The sequence below is a fragment of the Porites lutea genome, chromosome 12 (genome assembly GCF_958299795.1).
Source record: "Porites lutea chromosome 12, jaPorLute2.1, whole genome shotgun sequence".
Classification (NCBI taxonomy): domain Eukaryota; kingdom Metazoa; phylum Cnidaria; class Anthozoa; order Scleractinia; family Poritidae; genus Porites; species Porites lutea.
In genome coordinates this window covers 4,300,769-4,328,722 of record NC_133212.1, presented here as the reverse complement: position 1 = coordinate 4,328,722, position 27,954 = coordinate 4,300,769, and the positions used below count along the sequence as shown (strand labels likewise).

Sequence of the window (27,954 nt, the reverse complement as noted above, 5' to 3'; positions counted from 1 at the left end):
AATTTGAAAAATGCGCCGAAATACAGCTCCCAATCGGCCACCGATCGTCCGCCATATTGACAACAAGATCATTCATTCTTAACTTTCCGCATGCGTAGTAACTACGAGATCGCTTTTTCACGTCACAACCTCTCGACCAATCAGCCGTTTTTAAGCCCTGTCCCCAGGGGGCCATTTGAATGTTCTGCTTTGTAACCACGCCAGCGGTTGTTACATTTCTTCAGTCCGGCGAAGCTGCTATTGTAAATATTGCTTAATTTTTTAACTTTTTTCTTCTTGTGTATTCGATTTTAACGCTTTTTTTCCAAGAATAATGGACGAAGAGTTGATGTGCGAGAGTCTGATGAAATGGGTAAGCTGGAATTATGAGAATATGCCTTCAATTTTAGTGGTATCATAGAGTGTCGACTTACTGATCACTTCGTAATCGACGGAACATCTGAGAGTAGGTAAAAACAACTAATGCTGTTATATTGACTTTGTTGCTGAATTCAGTTTACGGTTTCCCTTTTTAACAGGTTAAAACGTTCGAAGGGATTAAAGCTCCCCATCAAACCATAGAAGAATTGACAGACGGAGTCGCTCTCTGTGAATGTTTGGCCGAAGTGTAAGTTTACAACGCGACGTTAGATATAGGGTCAACGCATAACCCATAACGAAACGCTCAGATGCGGAAAGGCAGAAACATTTCGATTGATATTTTGGTTTTGAATGTCTTTGATGGTATTGGAGACTTCCGATTCTTATTAACATCAATTTGCGCTTTGTAATCTCTAAACGTGGGAGTTTTTTACAATAGGTTTAGTTTGAGCTTCAGGTCATAACATGTTCTTGCGAATTGAACCGTAAATTATCAGTCGTACTTTTCTAAAGAATTCTGTTGATTCAAGTTGTATTTACTTTTAAGCTCTATGTGTCATTCGCCACTGCTATTTAAGTGATTTTTCAAATTTTTTGTGCTTTTAACTCTGAAGCAAATGGCTCTTGACACTGCAGAGAATGATCGACTTTTAGGGTTGATAAAGAGTCTATTTATCAACATTCTCACATTTTGCATTGTTTACATGGGCCCACTTGACAAGTATTTTGTGATACCTAATTTTAATGCAGTCTCCTTTTGTTCAAATCACAAAAAAGGACCAATTGCTTAGTGATGTGTTTCTTATTCTGATACGCATTTGACCTGAGTGTGAGACAAAAATTAAAAATCAACTTGCCAAGCCAGAATGATTTGCAGATGTTTTTCAATGGTTAAATGTTCTTTTATGAATGAAGAAAAACTTGAACACAAAGTGAGGGGGTATTTTATTCGGTCAAAGTTTTGGAAATTTTGTACATCATCTATGTGAATGTCACATCGTAAGATTTTCGAACTACAGTAACCCTGTTTATGGAACCACCACTCAGCCATAAAATCCTATTCATAATAATGAGGTGGTCATATAAACAGGGTACAGTCGACTTTGTCTTAACGGACACCTCTATAAGACAGACAGACACCCATACCTGCCAACCTCCGGAGATCTAAAATCTGGAGACTCTCTTTTTTGCACTACACCCCTGAATGTCGACAGCACCAACACCCCCACTCCCCCCCCCCGCGCCAACAAATTGCCTTAGGACATTATATGACGTCTTACATGACGTACATGGGATCAAAATGCGCTTTCATCATTGTAATGACGAACTAATCTTTGTCATTGACTAAACATATGCAAAAATGTCCCAGAAACTGTACAATGAATAAAAAAAGTTCGAATTTTGTGAAAAAATGGACTAAATTTCAAACTAAAGCACAGAAATGCTCAAAAGTCCATTTTATCCGGGAGATTTTGTGCTCTAACCGGGAGATCGGGAGATTTGATGAAAAACTTGGAGACTCCCGGGAAAACCGGCAGAGTTGGCAGGTATGGACACCTCTGTAAAACGGACACCTAGAGGTGGTCCCTGCCTTTCTTTACTCCTTTTACATGACTCTCTATAAGACAGACACCTCTCTAAGACGACACTTAGTGCCGGTCCCAAAGGTCTTAGAGAGAGTTGACTGTAGTCATTAGGCAGGGTCCCATATACACTCAATACCCCCAATAACTGACCCTAAGAAGTAAATAAAGAACGTGTAGTATTCAAATCCTTCCACTGTGATCCCAAAGTCATCCTCAGGATCAGTGGGGTCATGACCTCTCTGTACTGTGCTGGTATCCACTCTTACGGGCCCCCTACCATTTTCTAATTCTTTGAATCAAGGTTAATGTTGATGACAACTTACTTCCATTTTTTTTTACGAATTGAAATGACACAATATTCTGCAGGTGATTTCACGTAATTAAATAAAATAATGTGCCACTTTTCATTTTAGTGCACCAGACTGGTTTGATGATGAATGGATGTCGAAAATCAGGCATGATACAGGAGACAATAGAAGACTCAAGGTTTGTGAGCAATGTTATTCTCTAAATGGCGATACCTTTGCTGAAAGTACACACACTGGTGCAGTGTAACTTCTTTCACAGAGTTTTCAAACTGATGGATGTGGTTGTCCCAAAGCACGGTGGTACCAGCCACCTAAGAGATGAATGCAATATATCCATGGCAACCAGTGAGCGGCAAACACCACCAGCGCGGTCTCACTGACCAAATAGATCAGTGTACACTTACCTGAAAATGAAGGAGGTAGTGGTGGCAGAGCAAAATAAAAAGTGGGGGGGGGGCTGAAATAAAAAGGTACATCCCCCCCTCTAATAAGCAATAAAAGGTGGTATGTTTTGAGGCATCTTAGAGCGGAAAATTCCGAGACTCGTGTTTATTAAAAAATGGAAGTTGGTCTCACATACAGCAAAATTAAATACAGGAAACCCAACTGATCCATTGCAGAACCCAATAAATTAAGGTTTTGTATTTTAAGTCCTAATCAAGAAGTTGACCGTGGTAAAATAAAAGAAAGTTATTTATTATTCTAAGCGGAGGCTGAAGCTCACCCAGCCCTCCCCCCCCCCACTTCCCTCCAGCCCCCGCCCATGCTTCTGTGGCCTATGGGAGGGACAGAGACAAAATCAACAAGAGACTGTTTAAATGCAAAACACACTAAATTGCAAAGAATCTCAGCAGCTTGATCCTTGTAAAGTCTTCTGCTTGGCTGGGATCCCCTGCACAATTAATGCGAGCAACTACACTGTACAATCAAAACCACCAGCCAGAATTGTTTGAGTTTAACTTTGCCTGAATTACCTTAATTTAGCCACATGTACTGTGGTGATTCAATTTTATCCTTGGTTCAAGTTATTATAGCATACTTTTGCTTTAAACCTGTAGACGTTATTTTTATTACCACAACCAAAAACAAAGGAAAAGAAGGTTTAAATCAGGAAATAAATTAAGCACAACATTGTGTTTGTTGTACATGTACATGTACATGTCGTTGTTTAATAAATTTGCTTTAAATATTTTTGGCAGGTAAACAACCTCAAGAAACTCATTAAAGGAGTACAAGATTATTATACCGAGGTAATAATGCAAAATATGATATGGCAAGTTTGCAGAATAGGAAAATTTCCTCTAGAGTGTAAAGCATACCCAACCAAAGTTAAGAAACCTGCATAGTGGGTGTATGAAAGAAAAATATAGCACCCAACAAAGAGTAAGACAAATGGTGATGTTTAGTGTACAGCTGTAGCTATCTATTACCAAAAAGCATATGCAAAATAATGGGGGTAGGTTGAGTAGTCAGTTCTGTACAGTTTTGGCTGTCACTGTGTAGTTGTCATAGTAGGGAGGGAGGGGGGGGGGCTGTCCAAGAATTTTGCAAGCTTGATAATGGTTGTTAGTATCAGTAACCTAAAGCTTTTAGATACATGTAGCTATATTGCTATAATGCATTTGGGCTCACTGTGATATACATATGTACAGCTATTTCGAGAAAAGTTATTGGAGAAAGTGCACGCGACAATCCCGAAAGGTATTGTGGGTGGTTTTGAGTTCACTGTTCTTCAAAGAAATTTGAAACAATGGTACGAGAGGTCATGGGCATATGTTTGCGAGTGCTAAAGAAAACCAAGTAGGTTTGACAGCTACAGAGTCAGGAACAGGGTATTGATCATATCCCATGTAACCTTTCGGGATTGTTGTGTGCACATTTGTTTTCAACAACCTTTCTCAAAATAGCTGCATACAATGTAGGTTGTTGGTGTAATTCTCTGAGAAAAAGAAATGCAGTGTTTCGTTTTAGGGCTAATATTTGTTAATAAACACTTTTTTTTTCAACATTTAGGTCCTGACAATGGACATTTCAGGATTTCCAATGCCTGATGTAAATGCTATAGGTACAGTGTGGAACTTTTACTTTAAGGACAAAATCACTTCAGACAAGGTCATTCCAGGATTTCTCGCCCAGGATATTCGGGGAATGACCTTGCCCTCTAAACTTAGAAAGGTCAAAGCAAATACATTTTGGCCATCATCTTTATTTTTCAGCTCTTGCAGTCAAGATGCTCTGAACAGTGATCTCATTCTTGAAAACACCATTCCTATCTGACCACAGGCGTCCCAAGCTCACGTTACAAGCTTGTTATGTAAATTACCTTTCTCATAAGAGAGTCAGTGTCATGTTACAGGCAACAGTTGAGATTTTGTGAGAAATAAAATTCTGAGGTCTGTGAACGCTAAATATCATAATTTTTACCCTTTTTTCTATAAAATAAATAAAGGAAACTCAGTGGTTGTGTGTAACGCCACACAGCCCTGACTCTCTTATGAGAAAGTTAATTTACATAACACACTCGTAACCTGAGCTTGGGACGGCAGTGATCTGACATCACAATTTGCAATGTCCTCCCTGTTAATTCTGGAATCTCTAAAGGTCTGGGAATGTCCTTTTGCTTTGAATGTACATCATGGGGAGCAAGGGTGATGTAGTTGTGAGAGCACTCACCTCCCATTAACGTGGCCCACATTCAGTTCCTGGCTTCAACGCTTTATGTTGGCTGAGTTTGTAGTTGGTTCACTCCCTTCTCCTGGGAGGTTTTCTTCGGGTACTCCAGTACTTCCGTCTGCTCAAAAACCAAAACTTCCAAATTTCAATTTGATCTGGAAGGCATGGATGTGTTTAAACAAGTTCTTAGGAACTCTTAAGTTCTTCATGGTTACACAAATGACAATTTTTTACACTTAAGGCTTGTTTACATGGAGATGGGGGGCCCCAGATAGGCGAGGTGACATGTGGCGGGTCACCCCACCTATCATGTAAACGTCATCAAATTAAAATGAGAGATTATATGGACAGGCAGGTTATTCCACCTACCTGGGGTGCCCTACCTCTGTGTAAACAGGCCCTTAGTCTCCATAGGAGGAGCGAATGAATGATCTTACCCTCCGCCCATTGGTAATGCCTGGCTGGAAAACTGGAGACAGTGCTTTGTCAGCTTCATTTTTGTTACCGTAAAAATAAGGCACTTACACTGTGTTAACCCTTTAAGCCCTAAGAGTGATCAGCATCAAATTTCTCCTTGTAATATCAATGCTTTGTAAAACAAAGTGGTCATGAGAATTACAGACATGATCACACAAGGCGAATTTTCTTGATATTTTATTAACTTCTCCCCTCTTCTTCTGTAGGAAATGAATAGGGGCAACAAATGAGAATTCAAATTTTGATCTTAGGGTTTAGAGGGTTAATATTTTCTTTATTTGTAGTGGAAAACCTGAATATATCGGAGCTAGGAAGACTGTTACAACTTGTGTTAGGATGCGCAGTTAACTGTGAAGACAAACAGGGTAGGTGTAGATAATATTATTCAGAAATTAAGCTCGCACTCAAAATCAGTTTTACATGTAATTCTGTTTTGTACATGTACGATAAGTGATTGATTAAGCATCGCTACTCAAATAAGAGCTACATCTTTACCGAAAATAATTTAATAAGCACCACTCTCAAATAAGGGCTGTGGCACTAATTTGGGAATTTACAAATTAAAGCCCCACCTTTGTAACAGCACTTCATATAAAGAGATATCAAAACCATAACGCTATATGGGACCTCGACCAACTCGTGAGTTCTAAAGTTTTAATGTAGGCTCTTGAAGTTGGGTTCATATAACAGTTGTAGGTGTACGTATTTTATATAAATTAAATTGTGCATACCTAGCACACACCTCACTTAATGCTCTCTATATTAAATTCCTCTCAGGGTTTACCTGTAGTTGAAATAAGCGCTGCTCTCGAATAAGAGTCGCACCTATAACAGGGAAAATGAAATAAGTGCCACAGCACTTAATCAATCATCTGCTGTATGTACACGAGAGTGCATGGTCTTCATTCAGAAGGCCAGGGGCAAGGAATTTTGCCTGGATATCTTAAACCTGATTCTCAGTGCTACACAAGAACATGTCAGATACCCAACTACATGTACATCTGCTTTTCCCATTTTCTGTTGGGTCTTCAGTGGAACGACAATAAAACAAAAAGCCAAGGGATTGGCAAAAATTTTTCTGATATAATGGGGTTTCATATCCAGGTTATTTTCCATATCTTTTACAGGTACATGGGTAAAGAATATCATTATTTTGTTATTATGTTAATATAAAGGGTTCATTCAGTCAGTTTTACTATGCAGTACTTCAAAATTTAATGAAAGCCCTGCTGTTAGTTCATTACATACTGTTGGTTACACGACTGTATGCTTGCTTGGAGTGCTGTCTTAAGACTTGCATATTCTATTTAAATCTTTTTTTTTATTCAGAATACATCCAAGTCATTATGTCAATGGAGGAATCAGTACAACATGTTGTTATGATGGCAATTCAAGAGGTTTGCTGAACTGTTTTTTTTTTTTTTGCTTTTTATTTTGCTGCATCAACCTTCTCGCCCCTTGACCTAGATATGCTGAGAAGATTTTTTTCATTCTAACTTTGGCATCTGTGGACAAAATCATACAGTAGTACATAGTACTTTTTTTTCATTTTAGTTAGAATTTTACAAAACAAAAATTAATTTGGTATAAATAATGGATATGTTGTACTTAATTTTTTATCTTGGGTAATTTTTATTTTTCCTTTGTTTCAACTTCATTAGCATACATTACCCAAAAACGAAAGAAAAACAAAAATTTCCTGAGATAAAAAATTAACTACAACAGAAAACATTAAACGACCAAAAAGATAGAATCTACAGGTATGGTAGCTTGCTGCCAAAAGAAAAAGTCTCTTATAAGTAACAAAGTAATAGAATTATTCACTTCTTTTCTTTACAAAATTTACCATGTATTGCAGTTGTTAACAGTAAAAGATAGTGGCTTGTCAGGAGCGGAGAGTGAAATGTTCAAAGAACTGGAAATGCAAGTAAGTACATATACAAAAAATAAACATCATTTTACTAGTTTATTTTATAGTAACCTTTCAAGGCTGTGCTCTAAGGAAAATTGAAGGGAGCCAAGTGCTCTGAAACATTAGAATCTAGGGTGCCCAGCGTATGATTTGCATGAAAAATTTGAGATTTTCTAGTCGCCCGAGGGCAAACGTTAGGCCCCAGGGGCCACCGGGCTCTGCTAGAGCACAGCCCTACCTTTGGTTGAAAGCACTTGTTGTGCTGAATGTTGTAGCTGGTTTTGTTATCAAAAGTCATATCGCTTTAATTGATATACACTGTACATGTACAAGAGTGACAATTATTTGAATACACAGTCAAGAGAAAAGTTAACAAGATTAATATTAATAAAGTGATCATCAATGCTCAGAAAATCAGTAATCCAAGCTCAACTTTTTTCACCTGTTACTGCCTTTTGGTCAGCTAACAACATTACATGAAAAGTTGGAAATAACCAAAATGGCTGCTCTGAAACCACTGCAATTGAATTTAAGGTGCACGTGACATCTCATGCAAAGTTTACTGAGTAACACCAGAAACCCATAAGGGGTTGAAACGTGTAACTCGCATTCAATGCTTGTCATCATTCATTTTGACCATATTTGGAAATCTTAGTGAGGGAATATCCATTTTCAACAAAATGGCTGCTGAGCGATCACCATGCAGATGTTTTAAGACAAGAGTTCTGCATTTCAAGGTTAAAAATACATCATTAAAAGACAAAAAATGGAAAGAGAAAGTTCAAAAGAATGCTCAGCTTTCTTTTTGTGGAGAAAGGGAAGATTTTCATCAAGAAATCGTCCTTCGAGGAATTCAACCTTGTTTTCTTCACAGCAGAGCCCATGGTCTGTTTTGAAATGCAACCAAGTGAGCGAAGATTTTGCTGAATTTTCAGGTACATTTTGCACTCTATGGCCAAGACAATTACATTTTTGAAAAGGAATTTATGTATTTTTAAATGCTTCATAGACGTTTTATAAATTTTTCTCTTCGGCGCTAAAGAAAAATTACAAAATGTGCCCTGATTTGAGAGGGATTTTGTGTTGAATTTTGCCATGTGCTTAGCCAATGTCACTTAGTGAACGGATCCACGATCCAGATAGTGTTTTCCGAATTGCTTTAAAGGTTTAACTTTTTGGACATTGAATAAAAATTTTCAAGAAACGGCTTCTCTGTCTATTGTTTTGAGTTTGTTCATTCATAAAATTAGCTCAAAACACGAGCGTGACTACAACATCCAAGTTTAATTTAAGCTTTTAAAATGCTTCTCACATTCATTACAAGCATCGCTTTTTGCGAAGATATCAGGTTCAGGTTTTGGACACTTTCGATACGCAGCTTATGAATTTTATTCGAAAATATTTTTCACTGTCTATTCTAGACTTTTAATATAAAAATAAAATGCCTATTTGCATTATAAGTTTACTGTGCAGAGGGTCAACGAGGCATCGTTTTTTGAAGTGACTGAACTTCAAGAAGTTGCGAGGACGTCAAAGGGTTTATAATGTTACTTTTGGCCCGGGTGGTAAGGCAACTATATCCTGCTCAGTGTTTCGGTAAGATTCCTGGTTTCAACCTTTGAAAGCTTTCTCAGCTTTCGGGAGTTTTTCCCCTGTTTTTCGGCCATTTTTTTAAGCCGGCGCGGGAACCTGAAGGAAAATTACATCACGTTGTTTACAAAGTTTGATTGGTCAGTTATCTCTTCTTCTCGTTCCAAATATGGTACTTTCTAAAATGAATAATCACGAGCATCGGACAAAGCAAACATATGAGAGTTACACGTAATACCCAGACAACCCAACTTGAAAAGAGATGCATTAGAAAATTGAAGGTCTTAGTTGGTTACCATTTACAGTTAAAAAATTAAAATGAAACAATTGGCTTTCCATGTCATTCCAGTGGAAAATTCTGGGAGCAATGGAACATCTGTAATTGGTTCACTGTTTTTGCAGACGGAATGTTGCGAACATGGAGATTTGTTTTCCCATCGTTGATACTAGTTTCAGGCTTTAGCGGCTATTTTTCAGCAAAGTGAACTAATTTTTGCAAACGGTAAATGCGATTCTGGAATGAAGTTTACTAGTCCTGAATATTTCTCACCATTTGCCCATGTAAATAGTAAACAGCCCTCATATCCTTGCACATCAATTAATATTGCTAATTATATAGTATATAGTAATTTGTAATAATGTTCTGTTTTATTCTAAATCAGCACAAGAGAACACTAGAACAGTTGAGCAGTATTTCAGCTGAGAAAGAAGAGCTGTCCCAGAGATGTCATGAATTGGATGAACAGGTTTAAATGCTTTATACATATTATAACTAACAAGAGAAAGACAGGCCGATTTTGTACCATCTCAACATCTCTCTCTTGATCAATAAAGGATTTCTTTTATAGCTAAAAGGAATTCAGATAATCTCAAGTGGACACGAGTAGCTCTTTCTTGCTGCCCAAGAAACCTGGTGTGTTTTGAAAAACTCATTAAAAATATTTTAATGAATTCAGACAGAAATTTTCACTAAGATTTTCTCAGGAAAATAATATTATTTTAAAAACCTGATTAATAGTATCGGAATGATCAAAGGTCGTCAAATTTTTAAGCCATTCAATAAAGATACAGTTCATGTTTTGTCAAATTTACAACACTTCTTTTCCTTAGTCAAACTAGACTTATTACACTGTTCTTTTTTTTTCAACATCAGTGATTTTTTTACCTTCCTCTGTTTGTACATGTAGTTGTCCTTCATCAAAGAACATGAAGGTAGCTTGCAAATGGAGAATGAACGACTCAGGGAAAGATTAAGTCAACAGGATTCCATTGGAGACAGAGATGATGTCAGGTACATGTACACTGCAAATTCCTCCTTTTAGAGTAAGGCGTTGATGGTGCTGTATACTGTTCATGCGCTTTCCCCTCCATGCTTTTAAGGCAGTGTAACAAGTAGTGACAATACTTGTTGTTGGTCACTTTGCTGGCACAGGTGCATTTAGCCTTGCTTGCATGTACTTGGTCCAGCAAGATGTGGCAGCCAGTTGGTTAATTTCGTTAAGCCTTTGGCTCTTGCATGTACTTGCTTGCTTGCATGTACTTGGTATTGCAAAATGTGGCAGCCTTTGGACCTTGCATTTACTTCTACATGTATCTCTCCCTCCGAGACTTTATTTTTCGCATCCCTTTATTGTTTTCTTAGTCAGTGACAGGTGCCTGGTTGCCCATGGCTGGGAGGTGCTGATTTACCAGGCATGGGGGCACAAGTCTATCTAGGGGCTGGCTTTATAAAGAAAAAGCCCCTGGACATCCCAGGCACTCACCTCCATTTATAGGAGATGGTAGTTTTAAGCAGAAAATTTTGCTAATTTCTTTTGAATAGATTTGGCATATAGAACCCTGATTGTCATTAATTCACAACATTATTAGCAAAAGCAAATTATGTGCACAAATTGTACTGTTGCTGGTTACATACTCACTTTGTTTTTGTTAGAATTTTTGTTTTGGACATTTTGTTTCTGTTTTCATGTTGTACCGGTACTTTGATTGTGTTATGTATTTATTCTGTACTATGAACAACTGTGTCGCTTAGTGGAGCTGGGTGCCCGGGATGTCCAGGGTTTTTTTTCAGCACATGGAGATAATGCAAGCAAATTCTGACAGAACTTGAGCCACTGCACAGACTGCTGACCAACAACACGCCCCTGCGCTCCTTGTTGTTAACTAAGTTAAATTAATAAGTAGTAACAAGAAAAAAACATTGCCCCAAATTAAAGTGGCCACATTTGCTGTGTCTCCACAATGGCCGCCTCTCGAGGTGTCCCACTTTAATTCAGTTAGAATGCAGTGTAGCAATACTTAGCATATGGGCGTGGTTTCAGATGCACAGCGGTAAGGAATGAGTAGGTTGCAATTCCAGAGCTTAATCTTTAAATCGTAATGAACACTCACACAGTTAACTCAACTTCAATGTTTTGTTCTAATGAGCCATAATTAATTTTTCAAATGGCACTTTCATTCAACAGACTTTTAACAAAAATATTGTTCATTCACATCTTTATGATAATCCATGCCCCATCTTGTTATGTCAACCCAGTAAATATTTAATGAAGCCACATGTACCTGTTGAAATAAACTAAGTTCATCCATCCTTTAAATTAAGTAGAAAACAATGATAATGTTCTTTCTTTAATGCTGGTCAGTTTTGCAGGATTATGTTTGGGATAAGGGCCAGGTGTCAAAATATTTTTACTCTGTAGTTCTATTTTAAGATTATTTTCTGTAAAATTATCTTTTCTAAACAGTGAAATCTTGACATGTTGTGTTTTGTTTTAGTTTTTCCACCCAAAAACTTCAGCATCTTCAGCACCAGATTGATAAACTCAAAGAAGAGAATTTCACTCTGGAAACCTGTAAGTATGAGCAAAAGACTGTTGCTCATTATTTTCATAAATGATTACATGACATCCCTCCAACCTTACCTGAAAAGAAAAAGGAAATACTGTCTGAATGTTTTGCTTAGAGCTGAAGCAGTCAATTAAGTGCCTGTAGTTCTTTGCACTGAACAAACACTTGGTTGTGCTTTATGCAGATCTCAGACCTACAAGTTTTTCTAGCTGGGTTAATTGTGTAGCTCATCAATGTGCTATATACATGTACATAGACATGGAATGTGAACAATGTGAGATGTTTAAATGACTTATTTCACTTTTCAGCTCGTGATGAGTACAAAATTAAGTATGAACAGATGGAGAGAGATGTGTTACTACTGAATGAGCGGGTATGGCAAAAAAAGAATGTTCCTATTTATTTTTTGTGGCAAAATTTCAGTTGAAGGGGTATTTGCTCACTGTTGTTAAATCTGAATGTTTTTGTCTTTGAAGAATGAGCAACTGCAGAGTTTAGCAGAGGAATCACAGATGCTGAAAGATGAAATGGATGTACTACGGCATTCCCAGGAGAAAGTTGTATGTACTGGGTTACTTCATGTGAACTTACAGGAGCTGTATAATTTTTGAAATTTTATCTTAAATGATTTTCCTAAAATTAAGGGCAAGGGTACATGTATTTCCATGTTAAAAAAGTGTTCCAGCTGAAAAGGTGGTCCTCTTTCACTAATCTGAGTCTGGTCTAATGAACACTTACCATTCCATTTTCTGAAATTTCCCTTCTTGGTTAAGCATCAGTAAGAAGTCACAAAAATTTAGTCAAAATGCAATTGAAATGTTTTGGTCCAGTTGTAAGTTTCTTTGAATCAACCAATCTTGTTCCATTTTCCCTTGGTTCCTGGTCACTTTCATTTTGGTCTGCCATCATGGTTGGTACATGTACAATCTTGAAAAGGTCTTGAATTTTACTAGTTGTCTTGAAAAGTCCTTGAATTTGGTTTAGGTCCTTGAAAAGTAGTTTATTTCTTATAAGGTCTTGAAACGTCCTTGAAATTCACAACCTTGTCTATTCCAGACACCTCTTTCTGTAAAAATTTTCCTCCACAAAATAATCTAATTATTAGATTATTTTGTGGGGGAAAATTTGGCTTATCCTTGGTGTAAGAATCTGTAAAACTCACAAGTAACGCAAAAACATTTTTGTACATGAACAATATTTTATTTCAAATGCTATTTCTGCACCTCAGATGCAATTGTGAGTCATACCCAGTCATTTTGCAAAGTCTTGTTGCGGAAAATAGTATAAAATAATGTGATGACCGATGGCTGAAGTAAAAATCGTAAATGACTCTGTAATTGTTCCTTGAAAAATCCGTGAAAAGTAGTCGAAATTTGTTTGTCCGAAGTTGTACGAATCATATGCCACTATGGAAAGCACTCGACCTCTATGCCTTTGTTAACCTTTTCCCATAAGCATAATAGACCCTTCCAAGTACCAATGCAGGAAAGTCTGTAAACCCCAATGGAAAGAGGATCTTATGCCACTTTGGCAATTTTACTAATTTTAAGACCCTTTTTCCATCGGTGTCGATGGATTATCCCCAACTTGTTCATTTCAAAAGTTTCTGGCGGGACTGTGGTGCCACATCCTGAGCTCAACTTTGCCTAAATTTATTTTACTCCTTTTGTTCTAGTACTTGTTTGTTTCTCTTTTTGTTATTTAAGAATGCACTGATTAAATAACATTTGTCTTTTTATCAGATAAAATATGAGTCCACAATAGAACTTTACAAGAAGAAATTAGGTAAGGAATAGAACGATAGGACAACTGCGTGATGACGATATTTGACTACAACTACCAGAATTCATTTCGCTTTTGCCTTGTTATTTAAATTTGTCAATCCCACTGAGGATTAAAGAACAATGGTCTTAATTTGCACAAGAAAACAACAAACTCAAGGATTCTGGTAGTTGTAGTAAAATGACGTCATCGTGCAATTGTCCTATTATTAATTTACTATTGTTTCTCTGCGTTCATTAAATTATAAAGTTAAGTTACCAAGGATTTTTTTTACCTTTACAATCTCTATTTCTGTTTGCTGAGTCTTCACTCTGAATTTAAAAAAACTTTTGTCTGTTAAATATCTTAAAGACCAGCTTTGATTTTGCAGAGGAATTGTCTGACATGAGAAAGCAAATGAAGGCATTGGAAGAGAAAAATGTGACTTACATGAAGGAAACCATGAATTTACAGGAGGTAGATATTTTGAAATTTTACCAAAATGCTACACACATCTATTGACTTTTCCTATAATGTTGATCCTCTATTATGTTTGACTATATTTATATTTCCACTGTTCATTGACAACTTACTCAATTCTTTCATCAACATATACTGTATTTCATCATTTTATATTTAGCTGTCCCTCAATTTATCTTTCCCAATTAGTATGAAGTGTACAAAGCTTCAGGTAATAGAGAAGTGTGACATCATGTTACCATGGTAGCAAAATTTTCTGAATCTCAAAAATCTTTCCTAGCAGATACAGCCATTTGCATTGTTGAACAATGGAAGAAAAGTATGTTCTACTGTTGTTCCAGAGTGCAATGATACACGGGAAAGTTATACATGTCAATTTTTTCCTTTTTTTTCTGCCATATTTGCAGGACCACAGTTTGTTGAAATCTAGAAATTTTGCTACTTTGGCAATGTGATGACTTCTCCTCTCTCCCCAGCTCGCTCTAATCTTTTGCAAACATCATCACAGCTGCTTTCTGGGTTTGGTACATGGTTTTTGTACATTTATCATTGATGCCTAGAGTATTAGAATGGTCATCTGAGCCAGGTGAAGGTCTAGCCATTTGTGGGGCAAAGGCAGTACATTCATCACTAGGTTATTTTGAAACCCTGAAAATTAGCCCAGCACAGCGATTCGAATCTGCAACCACCCTCTTAGCTGTCTAGCTCTTTACCGACTGAACTAATCCTGATGCCTAGCATTCGCTAAAATGCGCGTTGTAATGTTTCAATGTACTACACGTTTTATCTAAGAGTATGTATCATTTTTTACAGGATCTTCGGAAAGCCAATTCTCTTAAATCTCAAGTAGACACATACAAAAAGCAGGTAAGTTAACAGTTTACAGTCTTTGTTGAGTACTTTTTTGCATTACTTTTTTTTCTCTAATATTGTTAACCGTAAATATCGCTTTAAGCAATGCATACTGTATTTTACTTTCTTATCAGGTTCATCAGCTACAGATACAAGTTTCAGATTTGCAAAGACGGGCAGACAAGGTTTGTATACTGTGTATAAATCTACACAGAGTGAACACCGAACGTAATAATTAAGAACTAGGCACTTGAATGATTGCAGGAGTCGTAGTGTGCATTCTGCCAGTTTTATTGAATTTATATTTGGCATAATCAATGACCTTTCTTGACCCCACAATTTTTTTGTCGCTGTTGTTGTTTTTGTTGTTTTCCTAAAGGCTGTACTAGAAAACTTTTGTGCCCTTTTTATATGTGCTCACATGAATATGCTGCTTTTATATGCAGGCAGAATTTGAAGCTAAGAAATCAAAAGAAAAGCTTACAAACTTTGAAGCGGAAAATGAAGTAAGTCTTTGTCACTTCTTACCTAACTTTGTGATTTTGAATTAATGAAAAGAAATTCTGCGTTATTCAGTGATTTTGTTACCTCTACGTCCTGTGTCCCTGACGCATAAAAATCCCCAAAGACGTAGGACGCAAAGATCGATCGATCTGAAGATGCTTTTGTAGAAAATCCTGTCCGTATGATTTCTGTGGCTGTTAAATGTGGTTGTTGTTTAACGATGCGTACAGTATTTATCTTAGTCCCCTCATTTTTGTTGTTTCAATAGGAGGACTACATTTTAATTGCAGTAAACTGTGATTAAGAGTTTTGGAGTCTGTCTTCAGATTCAGTAACTGCCTGGTCACATAAAGACCCAAGCTTTTTCAGTTTAATAGAACTCGTTGTTTTTTTAACTCAGTCTAAATGGTTCTGGACTGGGACTCATGTTTTTTCACAAGATGAGTCCTAGGACTCACCGTGACTATTTCTAACAAAATCACTGTTCATTCCTGCAAACTATTTTTTTTTATCGTACCATTTAACATGAATAAAACATCCTTCCTACACCCTGAGAAGTCTTTTTCGTTGCCTTCCCTAATCCCATCCATTTTCCATCAGGTCCTGCTTGTTCAAACCTTGGAGAGTACTATCCACCGGATTAATCACTATCCAGTGGATAAGTATTAGGGAAACCAATTGCACTACCCACTGGATAGAAATTCATCCGGTGGACGGCGGTATCCACCTTTTGATCAACTGAGGCCAGAGCTTTGTGCTCTCCTCCCTGAGAATTCCAAAAGCTTTACATGAGAGGGATGTGGACATTTTCCAGGATCAGAAAATCCCAACCCCCAAAAGAATTTTTATTTGAATGAAGGGTGTAATAGCCTCCTTTATTAACCTACGTTATTGATCTTTTTTGTATTAAGCGTTTACGACAGGAAAGAGTAAAGTTAAGAGAAGAAAATGAGGAATTACAGCTAGCTCAAGTGGCAGGTAATCTGAAATCTCCGCCTCTTTCCTATTTGCTCTGTTCCTTGAGTGTTTCATGTAGCAGTCTTTTTCACTTGTTTATAGGATCTCCAATGCGTCAGCTATCGCCTGGTTCTCCTCCAAGTGATGATTTTGATCTTGCTGGCTCTCTGTCCCCTGAAGTGAAGTATGTACATGTAGCAAGACTGTAATGCTTTGTTTACGAACAGGACAGGCGTTGAAACATTTTTACCAATAATCTCTTTTTTGCTTCAACGAAATAATTTTCAGTTATATTTAATCACAGGGAACGCATCCTTCGTTTAGAACATGAAAACAAGAAACTTAAGGAGCAGAAACTTGGCGAACAAGAAGAGCAGGTACTCTACTTGCACTGCAAGTCAATAGAGAGCTTTAGATTCTAAGACGAGTACGACTACAAGTACGAGATTTTCTCAGGACTAAGTAGTAGTACTATAGTACTCGCGGGTGAACCAGCGTCATTTTGGCGGGAAAATGTGGTAGCCGTCGTCATTCTGCTATGAGTTTTAGCGAGAATGTCGTGCTGGCGAAAACACGATATCAAATGTTCAAATCGGGAAAGTGCGTAACCTCCTTTACTAAAGATAACAATGCTAACTTTTCTAGTGAAATATGGTAAAATGAAGCTTTTCGTGGTGTCTATATTTTGAGAATACGCGAAAAAACTTAAAGTCAAATCTCGTACTCGTAGTCGTCCTCGTCCTCGAATCTAAAGGTCTCTAATTTTCTGAACATTACACAGTTGTTAGCTGAGAGTTTTCGTAACCATGACAATGGCAGTGTGAGGGCACGATCCAAAAGACTTCGTGCGCGATATGTTCAACTTAATTAACAGTTAATGAATGAGGCTGAGTAATTCTTCATATGATACGAAAGTCGAATTCAATAACTGTTTTATTATTCGTTCAACATAATTCCTAGTTTAAAAACATAGCTAAAACATGCTTACCTCCATCGATCCATCGACGTTCAGTTCATCTTCGATAGTGTACGTTTAGGTTTGTCCAGCTTCGCAAATATTCTCCAAATAGCAGATGTCGCCCTTCGAGTTGTCTTCTTGCTGTTCTTGCCATGTTTTTAGCTATTTTTTCGCCTAGTTCTTACTCTTGAAACGAGTGAAATGTCCGCCATTTTTTCAAGTTCAGAACACAGGTGGCCCAAGCGTAATTTGAGGGTTTGTACGGGAAAAATAGAGTTTGAAACTTAGATGAAATAAATGAAGTGAAAGCGATAAAAGTTATCAATAAAGTGTAAATATTGTTACCTGGAGTCGTTGTCTTTGTTTTTACGAAGTTTCAACGCGATTTGAGTACTTCTACATCATCTGACATGACAGTGTAATAATAAGAGACTCTTATTATTACACTGTCAGGCCAGATGATGTAAAAGTACTCAAATCTCGTTGAAACTTCGTAAAAACAAAGACAAAGACTCCAGGTAACAATATTTACACTTTATTAATAACTTTTATCGCTTTTACTTCATTTATTTCATCTAAGTTTCAAACTCTAGTTTTCCCATACAAACTCTCATATTACGCTTGGGTCACCTGTGTTCAGAACCAAAACAACTCAACCTCGTCCCCAGGTCTTCTCGGTTAACGCTGCCTTAACCTGCGAAAACGCTGCATTTTTGACGTCATTTCCTCGTTAAAGTCAAAATTCTTCCAAATTTGGTCATCAGTAACTGGTTATGGTGAATTAAACGCGTGCCTTTAGTCAATCAGAATCGGGGAAATATTTTGAATGAACAATAAAAGCTTTTAACTCAGTCATGGTAATTCCAATATAATAACAAGCTGTCGTGCAAGGCTATTGCTGGACAATAACGGCAGTCAAAGCCTGTAAGTTTGTTTACCGATGTAAGACATAGCGGTCTCTGTTGAGAATAAGAGAGCAGCAAAACGGAACTATAATATATGCATATTTTAACTTTGTTAACGACTATCTTTTTTTTTTCAACAGAATCAGCTTCTTCAGAGTTTACTGAATGACGCAAATGAAAGGAAAGACCAGTTAGAAAGAGAAAACAGGTGACAAAAGATTTTTCTGAGGGGTTTGTTACGACCTATGTTCTACCTAGGAAACTAATATTTATTAGCAGTTTTCTTCTCCAAAGCTTTTCGCAGCTCATACACAATTGCAATTTCATTACTTGATTTCCAAATTTCCTTGAAAAACGCAACTGTGAACTCAATAGAAACGCTTGCTTTAGCTGCAGATTGTTTACGAAGTAGAAAGGTCAAACGTTTAAAGACGATTAAAATGGCCCTCAAATGATTATTTTAAGACGGTAAAAGGGACTGAATAGAGCGTTTTCACTCACGTGACCAGCATCTATGCAAGTTTATAGGTACAAAAGAAAGTGTTTACATAAGAAAAGAGATCAACTCCCACAGGAATGGTTTGGGACACAAACATGGCCGCCGTTTCATTGTTTTGGAACGCCAATATGGCCGCCGTGACGTCATGTGAAAACGCTCTGTAGTTTGGAAATACGTTAATTCCTGATGTAGAACTTTTTAATATCATGCTTGTGCGCCATAATTGCTAACGAAAAAGAAGGCAAAGTCGCTCGCATAAGAGATTAAATTTTCTTGTTTTAACCATTACGGTAAATTATGAACTGTGCCTTAGAAGCGTGATAATAGAGATTTAGAGACTGACACGTTTACGGCAAACGGCGAACGTGAATTTTTACCACGTGACCAAGTTTTCCTTTTATTTAGGAATTAATGAATTCGGCTTTCGTAGGATATGAAGAATTAAGCAGGTCGAGGAGGGTGTTATTCGGCCCCGGTGGATACCACCCTCTGAGATCTGCTTAATTCTTCATATCCTACGAAAGCCGAATTCATTCATTGCTTTATTATACATTCAAAATAATTCCTAATTTTAAAACATAGCTAAAACATGCTTACCTACATCGAAGTTAAGTTCATCTTCGATAGTGTGCGTTTAGGTTTGTCTTGCTGTTTTTGCCATGCTTTTAGCTATTATTTCGCCTAGTTCCAGCTGTAGTTCTTACTATTGAAACGAGTGAAATGTCCGCCATTTTTTTTTTCACAACCAAAACAACTCAACCTCGTCCCCAGGTCTTCTCGGTAACGGTGCCTTAACATGTAGCGGGCTGAATTTTGACGTCATTTCCTCGTTAAACACAAAATTCTTCCAAATTTGGTCATCAGTAACTGGTTATGGTGAATTATGCGTGTGCTTTTAGCCAATCAGAATTGGGGAAATATTTTGAATAATAATAATTGTTGTTTACTGTTCATTACTTGTACTCAAAAATTAGTTGTTTCACGTTATTTTTATCCATAAGAACTGTTTTGAGCCGTTTTCATCGTTTATTTGCCATAAACGAGACTCTAAATATCTGTATTGGCATAAAATGGCCAATTCGGTTTGCGTTGCACTACGGCTCTAGTAGTAAACAACGTTACAAAATAGTATTTGGTAACATAAGAAAACGGCGCAATTAATTTTTGTTAACAGAGAGTTAAATCAAAAGCTAATGGAAGCCGAAAGCGAGCTGGATGACGTACGTAATCAGAGGAGCGCGGGTGACATGGACAATGACAGTGAACTGGGGAGAAAGTATACGGATCATTTGTAAGTACTGTCCGCTCAGCCTGACCTCCTGGCAAAAGGGCTTTTTCTTTGTCTTCTGTACATAGGTTGTTTACCATTTACAAAAAGTTACCAGAAAAAAATTGGTCGGAAAGTAAATAGAGCACGACTTTTCGGGTCGTTTGAGTGGAAAATTTCAGAAGCAACGGAACGTCTGAAAATGTAGTCTTGTTAAAACAGTCGTAATACAGACAGATTCTAAGACGAGTACGACTGCAAGTACGAGGTTTTCTTAGTACCAAGTAGTGTTCGCGCGTGAACCAGCGTCATTTTGGCGGGAAAATGTGGTAGCCGTCGTCACTCTACTACGAGTTTTAGCGGGAATGTCGAAGTGGCGGAAACAAGTTATCAAATGTTATATTAGTAGTTTTATCATTTTGCGATCGCGAGAGGGTATAACCTTCTTCACTGAAGGTAACAGTGCTAACTTTTCTAGTAAAAAATGGTAAAATGAAGCTTAAGTTCCGTTCGTGTTGCCTTTCTTCAAAGCCATCCTTTATACCACTTTCAGGCTTTTGCTGCCGTTTTTGAGCTATTTTAGTGGTCTGAGCGGATCGACATGTTGTATCTGTGTGGCTTTGTGTGTTTGTATGTGTGGTCCAGGGGCCAATAAGCTTGCAGGTACTATGAGTTAATGCTAGGAACCAATGCGATGTTGGCATCTAAAAGTGAAATTGCTAAAGGTCAAACAAGGACACTTTGAGACCGCCATCATAGTTCTCAATGTTTCGTCTTTTATCACGGCCAAAGGAGTTTAGAAGCAAAACATATAGGTATCTTTATGATTCAAACATTGAGTACCGTGATTCAAATTTTAGTATGGGTGCTGCTTCAAGACATTTCTCACCTAATTCGTTTATCGCCCCGGATGGTACCATGCACGTATTTCATAATTTATCAATTCTGTTTCACCTGCTACAAGGTAGATTATCAAGGATCATATACGTTAATAATTGATATTTCAGTATGGACTTTAACTCCGAGGTATGAGGCCTATAAATTAGGCCATTTCCGAGTCCCCCCGGGCCTCTGTTTCAAAACGAGGTTAGGTGCTCAGCCTTTGATATGGAAATCAGTTTTCATTGTCATGTAAATAAAACTCATTTTCACAAGAAAGGTTGTGCACCTAGCCTCATTTTGAAAGTGAGGGTTTTTTGAACTCGGAAGTGGCCTATTGTGGTTTTACAAGTATAAAAGGCAGCTTATTTTTAAACGCTGTACCGAGTAACGTCCACACGTCACAGTGATATGTGTTCCCCCAAACACATATCCCTACTGGTGTGTGTTCTCGGGTAGGGGAAACAAATATCCCTACTGATATGAGTTTCCCTACTCGAGAAACACATCCCTAGTGATATGTGTTCCCGGGTAGGGGAAACACATATGCCTAGTGATACGTGCTCAGGTAATGATATGTGTTCTCGTGTAGGGTAAACACATATCCCTAGGGATATTTGTTCCCACGTAGGGGAGACACACATCCCTAGCGATATGTTTTCCCGGGTAGGGGAAACACATATCCCTAGTGACATGTGTTTCCAGGTAGGGGAAACACATATCTCTAGTGATATGTGTTCCCAGGTAAGGGAAACATGTATCCCTAGAGATAGGTGTTCCCAGCTAGGGCAAACACATATCCCCAGGGACATGTGTTCCCAGGTGGGGAAAACAAATAGTCCCAATAGAGAAGTTAAAATGGCTGATTTAACTGGATTTTTAGCCAGCTTGTGTAGATAACATAAAGGGCGGCGGGAAGGAAGACTTTGCCCTGGTCGCCCTGGACTTCTGCGTCAAGAATTTTTAATAAAATGTTTCTCATATCTTGCAGGGACAAACTTAGAGTAGCAAATGAAGAATTACAGAAGAAGAAGACGTACATTGAAAGTTTAGAACCCAAAGTCTCTAGCACGAGTGAGTGAACTGGATTGATGAACTGTTTCGTAAAGAAGAATTAGAGAATCATTATACGTTTCTGGGAAACTATTCACTTACCCCTCCCCTAAGTCAACAATGACACTTACCTCTCTCTTAGGGCAAAATATTGTCTTAGGGGAGGGGTAGGTGGGCAGTTTCTTAGAAACGTATAACCCAGTTTCTCTGTATTTCTGCACAATTTTTTAGTGTAGTTGTTTATCTGTGCGCCGTATTTTTTTTTTAGCGGAAAAAGTGAATGAGCTTCAAGAACTATTGAACAAAAAAGACCAAGAGATGAAAGGGATGGAAGAACGCTATAAGAGATATCTGGATAAGGCTAAAAGTGTGAGCAAATATTTATGGGCCTCAGTTTAGTCAGCATGATACTATCAACGTATTGTACGGTCATTATGAATAATACAGTGAAACTGAACTGAATATTATAAAATGTAAATGCCTTTTCTTATAGTGGAAGTGCACTTCGCGTCTTCAGACAGTTACTAACTTTACAACAATTACAATTGCAACACGGACTTTGTTAGACGGAACACTCACAGTAACACTGATTCCAACACTCAGACCAACTCTGGCCCTGTTACGACAGCGACTATACCGTATTGCACGTATATTAAAACCTTACAATATACGTGTTGCACACAAACCGATAACCACTTTACGGCGACTGCTTACTAATGTCAAGGACAAAGACAAACCGGAGGACAGACAGGGAGCAGTATACAAGATCAAATGCTGCGACTGCCAGGCTTCTTACATTGGTGAAACCGGCAGAAACCTAAGCACGCGACTGACCAAACACAAACGAACGACGAGGAATGGTGACGTCAACAATCACATTGCTGAGCACCATTTACAGACGAAACATCAAATTGACTGGAACTCTGCGACATGTATAACGTATTCTACAGACTATTATCAACGTCTTACTTTAGAAAGCTGGTTTACTAACTTAGAATAAACGCCAGTGAATCGTAGCCAACAGTTACCAGCGTCGTACAAACGACTTATTGATGAGATCAAGCAAAACTAACTACGAGAGAACGACTGGAGAACTGACAATTTGACTAACAATAGACGACTGTTTAAAGGGGCTGTGTCACGGCAGTCCAGTTCATTTTGTTTTATTTTGCCAATTACTCGCCCTCAATCGCTATGGAACTTAAAGTAGGCAAAGAAATTACATGTAAATGATAAAATCAGAGATTAGAGACAAACAAATATGTCCCCTGAGCATTATTTTGAAGCTGCAAACAGTAGAGATAAACTTTGAAAAACTGTTAGGCTGAACAGTTTTCAAAAACCCTAATTTCAATCCGTTTCAATCTTCAGTTTTACCCATCCGTGGCAGCTGTTGTATCTGTTGTGTTATTTTAACCTTCCTTTAATGTTTTAAGCGGTTATTTTTACGTTTCTTTTAGTTTGACGGGCATTTTGCAATAACCTAATTTGGCTGAATTTCGTGACACAGCACCTTTAACTGTGACAATAGACGGATCGAAACGCACCAATTACTGATTACGAGTCTTCATATAACCGTCCGAGGATTGAAGCAACTCAGAAATGGCCTATTGTCGTGGTGTCATCTTAGGTAAAACCTCCCATGTAAGTCGCGTGCATTAAGTTTTTTTTCTTTCATTTCAGGTTATAAACACACTGGATCCCAAACGAAGTCAAGGCTCTCAACCGGAGGTAACCTGATTATCTCGCAGTTAAATGAAATTTAACGCAGTTAACAGCAAAGAGCAACATCTCGTGTTATTAGCCAGGGGTCAGTTTGGTCGCGCCGGTGTTGCGCAGTCCGTCTTGCTCGCATCTTAGAGCTTGCATCTGCTACCACTTTCGTGGCGACCACTGAGCTTCGTTTAGCCTTTGGAACTTGAGTTTACCCCCACCCCTCCCTCCTTTTATTTTTCTCCACTGATAAGTGATTGTGATTGGTGACCGGTCTCTGGTGGCTTCGGGGACAGCCATAAAGGAGTAACTCTATCTAGGGGCTGTCAAGCCTCTGGTTGTTCCAGGAACTTAAGCTCTACTGAGCGATGTAGTTGTTAAACTCAATTTAGCAATATGAGCTCCAAGGGTCGTTAAGGGACAATTTTTTCCAAGTGATAAACCGCAATCAATCAAGATCGTGATATTTTCTATAACCTAGTGACAACATTTACTCGCAGTGCACGACAAATGACAGCCGCAAGGAATAGACATTAATGTGTTTCCTCTTCCGTCAGATTCAAGTGCTAAAAAATCAAGTACAAGAAAAAGACAAAATTATAGAACATCTGGAGGTAAGTGGTGAACTTTTTAACGATGTCGAAAAGTTTGTTCTATGAGAGTCTTTTCTGATTTTTATTTTTCTTTCTGCCCTGCTGTTGCTTTAGCGAGATCATGAAAAGATGAAAATAGTAAGAGAACGAGAAGAAAAACTTATTGTTAGTGCGTGGTATGAAATGGTGAGTGAACGCGTGTTATATTAAGTTTTAAACACAAAGCCAGAGTTTGAGTCTTCATTGGCTTGGCAAACTGAGGGCTCCACTCGAAGGGCAGGGTTGGTGTGGGCCCCACTTGGAGGTTGGGGCTGGTGTGGGCTCCACTTGGAGGGTGGGGTTGGTGTGGGCCCCACTTGGAGGGTGGGGCTGGGGTGGGCTCCACTTGGAGGGTGGGGCTGGTGTGGGCTCCACTTGGAGGGTGGGGTTGGTGTAGGCTCCACTTGGAGGGCGGGATTTGTGTGGGCTCCACTTGGAGGGCGGGGTTGCGGAGGAAAAGGAAGATAAACCTCTTTATTTTCCTGAAGTGTTTAGTCGCATTAATCCCGAGCAGCGTGTCATATTATTTCAGGGCATGCAGCTTCACAGAAAAGCTGCTGAGGAAAGATTATCGGGAAATACAGGAGGGATGTCATTTTTAGCGCGACAGAGACAAGCTTCAAGCCGCCGTTCCACTCCAAACAGAACGCAGCAAACAGCCGCCGTTGGCTCAAGGTTTGTGCTTCTTTATTAATGTACCCTACCGTCTAGCTAATTTCTCTTTCCAGCAAAACGATTTTCGGTGGAACAGTGACAGCTGAGTCGCGTAAATGAAAAGGGGCAACAAATGAGGATTCAAATTTTGATCGTAGGGTTTAAACGGTTAAAGATCAAAGACAGTCATTTACTCGAGACAAGCCTTTACATTGAGCGATATACAAAATCAACCAATACTCCAGATATTTGGAAAACTCTCATTTACTTCTTGGAAGAAAGGAGCAAAATATTAAAGGTTTACTTGGGCAATAACACATTCAATGCAAAACAACGTGAACTGTTTTTTCTGTAGCAGTTGAATAATTCCGTGAAGACTTAATTTTTTTAATGTTTTCTTTTGCAGGGATACGTAACAGAAACTCATGTAAATGGAATTCATCGCAGTTTCTTCCCCACGTGAATTCAATGCTTATGTAACTTATAAATTATCATTGCATCTGTTCCGTGGCCTCTTGCGGAACAAGTCGAAAACACGCGAAGTAACGTAGTTCAAGACTTTATCTCAATGTCAGAGTCTGATTTAATTATGCTTAACTAAGCAACGTACAGTCACGTGACTCAGCGCGCATCCGGTTCTGAATCTGGTGAATGAGGCAAGTTTGTTTGTAACAAATTTTAAATGAGAAAAACTCAGGGCTTCTTCACATGAGCCATGTGGAGAGGCCCTTAGTAACCGTTGTCAGTTTTGAGAGTGGCAGAAACCGTACAGTTTCTTCTCTGTCTCGTTTGGGTTTTTTACCGGTCAACTGACAACGTGATACTCCTCAGTAATGAATTGGAGGAAGGGCAACTATTGGTCTGTAATGTTTATTATTCAAGGTCAATGTTGATCAACTACAGGAAGGGAAATATTCGTCATACCAGCTTGTGTACAGATGTATTTTTAGTCATGTTTTATAATCTTAAATATCTGTCGTTGTTTGAACAGAGGAAGTCATTTAACTGCCTAAAGGTGTATTTCCACTGTCGCGTCATTTTTGCGTACATACGCACGTAAATTTTACACCCGTAAATAAAATAGAGGCAATGTATGGAAGTTCGCGCGCAAAAGTAAAAGTTTCACCTCGCTCAATCTTTTCGTTTGCGCGGCTTTCTTACATTGCCTCTATTTTATTTACGCGCGTAAATTTACGTACGTACGCACGTAAAAATTACGCGACAGTGGCAATCGACCCTAACAGGAGATACATTCTAATGGTATTTAACCAAGAAAAAAGCAATGAAACACAACTACCTTTTCATTACTGCTTGGTTTACTTTGGAAACTTCTCTTACAGATTTTGCATCCCTGTTATCACCAAGACGGATGTAGACAGGATTTTTAACGTATTTCTAGCCAAATCAAATAAGTGGGTTGCTTTTCCCTTAGTGGCAGCCCTCTTGTTTGTTAATGAATATCATTTAAGGTAAACAGTGGTTAGTTAACGTTGGATGTGTTTATTCCACTGTCAATTTTTTCCTTCTACCCCACCCCTTTACCTCTTTTGCTTTCTCTCTCTCCCCTTGTTGAATCCAAACCTGGGTATTTGTTCGTGGGGCAATGATAACCTCAGGATTATTGTTTAAATCCTTAAAAATACCAGAATTGGCCACAGCACGGTGCTGTAACATAAGGTCGAATATAATGAACGCGTGAAGGTTGCTGGAGTGGAGTTAGTTCTAATTACATTTTTGTATAGCCCATATTTATAAGAATTATATTATTTCTCATTCTCCCCGAACCTTCACGTCTACGTAGACCAAAAACTAATATATCGTTTGATGTTTGATGGCCTGCGGTAAAAATTAGTTTGTGAGCTACTTTTTATTGTAATTAATAATTTTAACTTCCTAATGTACTTTACGGGGTTTCCTTGGTCATTCTAACCACAGATAACACCAATGAGGCTGAACAAGCGGGCTGAGAGTTTTTTTTTTTTTTACAAAATTGCCCAGGCTGTTATTACAGTTGATCCAACAGTCAAATATTCTTTAGCTCATAAAGGAATGCGAACGAGATTATAACCCTTTCGCCGCATCGTCGTAGCAAACCGGCGGTGATTGTTTTAACAGCATTTGTTTTCCTGTGCTTATTATTTACAATTCAGTTGATAGACTGATTGTTACCGTCAAAAAAGAAAGCAAAACCCCCGATGATGGAACAGCAGTGAATCTTAAAGTTGTTTTCGATAAAACTTCGACGCAAAGATGATAGCAAAAACGAGCTTAAACTGTTAAACTTGCGTACAACCCTTCCTCAAATTTGTGTGGGTTGCGCGCCTCGCACAGTGTGAGAAACGCGGTCACACCCGAGTGGATAGTAACAACTACAACTGGTAGGGAATGACTTTAACCAAACCAGAGACCAAAATTGCTCGAAGGTGTGTAATTGTGGGTGAACATAAAAAATCAAAACCCCCTACCACCAGATCAAGATGGCTTCCTTTGTTGCTCCAAACAGGCCGCCTGGCCATCGTTTTTCACCAGAATCGGCCATACTAGTTTAATTCTTTAGTTTTTACAAAAGACTTAGAAAAGGATTGAAAGTTTTAAATGCGTTTTTGGATAATTTATCTCAAATAATTTTAGCCTCCAACGCAGACGTTCTTTTGGCTTGTCACGCAGTCCTGGGGAAGGAACGCGTGACAACACCCCAAGAACTTCTGCGGAGAAGGCGAGAATAATTTTGACGCCATTTATTCCTTTCCTAACTTCAAAGAACGTATTGTATTGGCGGCCTTGAGAGACCCATTTGGTGGCTGCTTGGAAACGTTATCACATCTTGTCTCTCTTTTCATCGTTTTTTGTTTTAAACTCACCAGGGTTCCCTTGAACTGTTAACACGAGCCTTTGAGAATAGTCCCAAGTTTGTGAAACCGTCTTTTAATGGAGTGTAGTGCTATTATCCAACATTATTTTTATAAGTGAATCATAAATGCTCTCAAAAATAGTTATTAAATGGAATGCGTACCTGCTACTTTGTAGTTTTATTGTGTCTCGCAAATACATCTGAACAGAACTTAAATAAAATGTCTTTGCTTGACG

General features: G+C 38.3%; 1 protein-coding gene across 1 annotated transcript; it reads left to right on the top strand.

Annotated features, from left to right (window-relative positions):
* Nucleotides 1–216: 216 nt before the first annotated feature.
* Nucleotides 217–27,952, top strand: LOC140921264 (protein Hook homolog 3-like). The gene is made up of 30 exons (XM_073371249.1): nucleotides 217–352; nucleotides 519–607; nucleotides 2,360–2,432; nucleotides 3,454–3,504; nucleotides 4,268–4,319; nucleotides 5,689–5,769; nucleotides 6,734–6,801; nucleotides 7,263–7,331; nucleotides 9,569–9,652; nucleotides 10,094–10,197; nucleotides 11,682–11,758; nucleotides 12,062–12,126; nucleotides 12,230–12,313; nucleotides 13,496–13,538; nucleotides 13,906–13,991; nucleotides 14,808–14,861; nucleotides 14,981–15,031; nucleotides 15,293–15,352; nucleotides 16,262–16,328; nucleotides 16,410–16,491; nucleotides 16,612–16,684; nucleotides 18,311–18,378; nucleotides 19,844–19,960; nucleotides 21,807–21,889; nucleotides 22,137–22,237; nucleotides 23,552–23,599; nucleotides 24,139–24,195; nucleotides 24,289–24,360; nucleotides 24,746–24,888; nucleotides 25,274–27,952. Exons 1-30 carry the CDS (start codon nucleotides 314–316, stop codon nucleotides 25,281–25,283), a joined length of 2,151 nt encoding a protein of 716 aa, XP_073227350.1. The 5' UTR covers nucleotides 217–313; the 3' UTR covers nucleotides 25,284–27,952.
* Nucleotides 27,953–27,954: the final 2 nt, after the last annotated feature.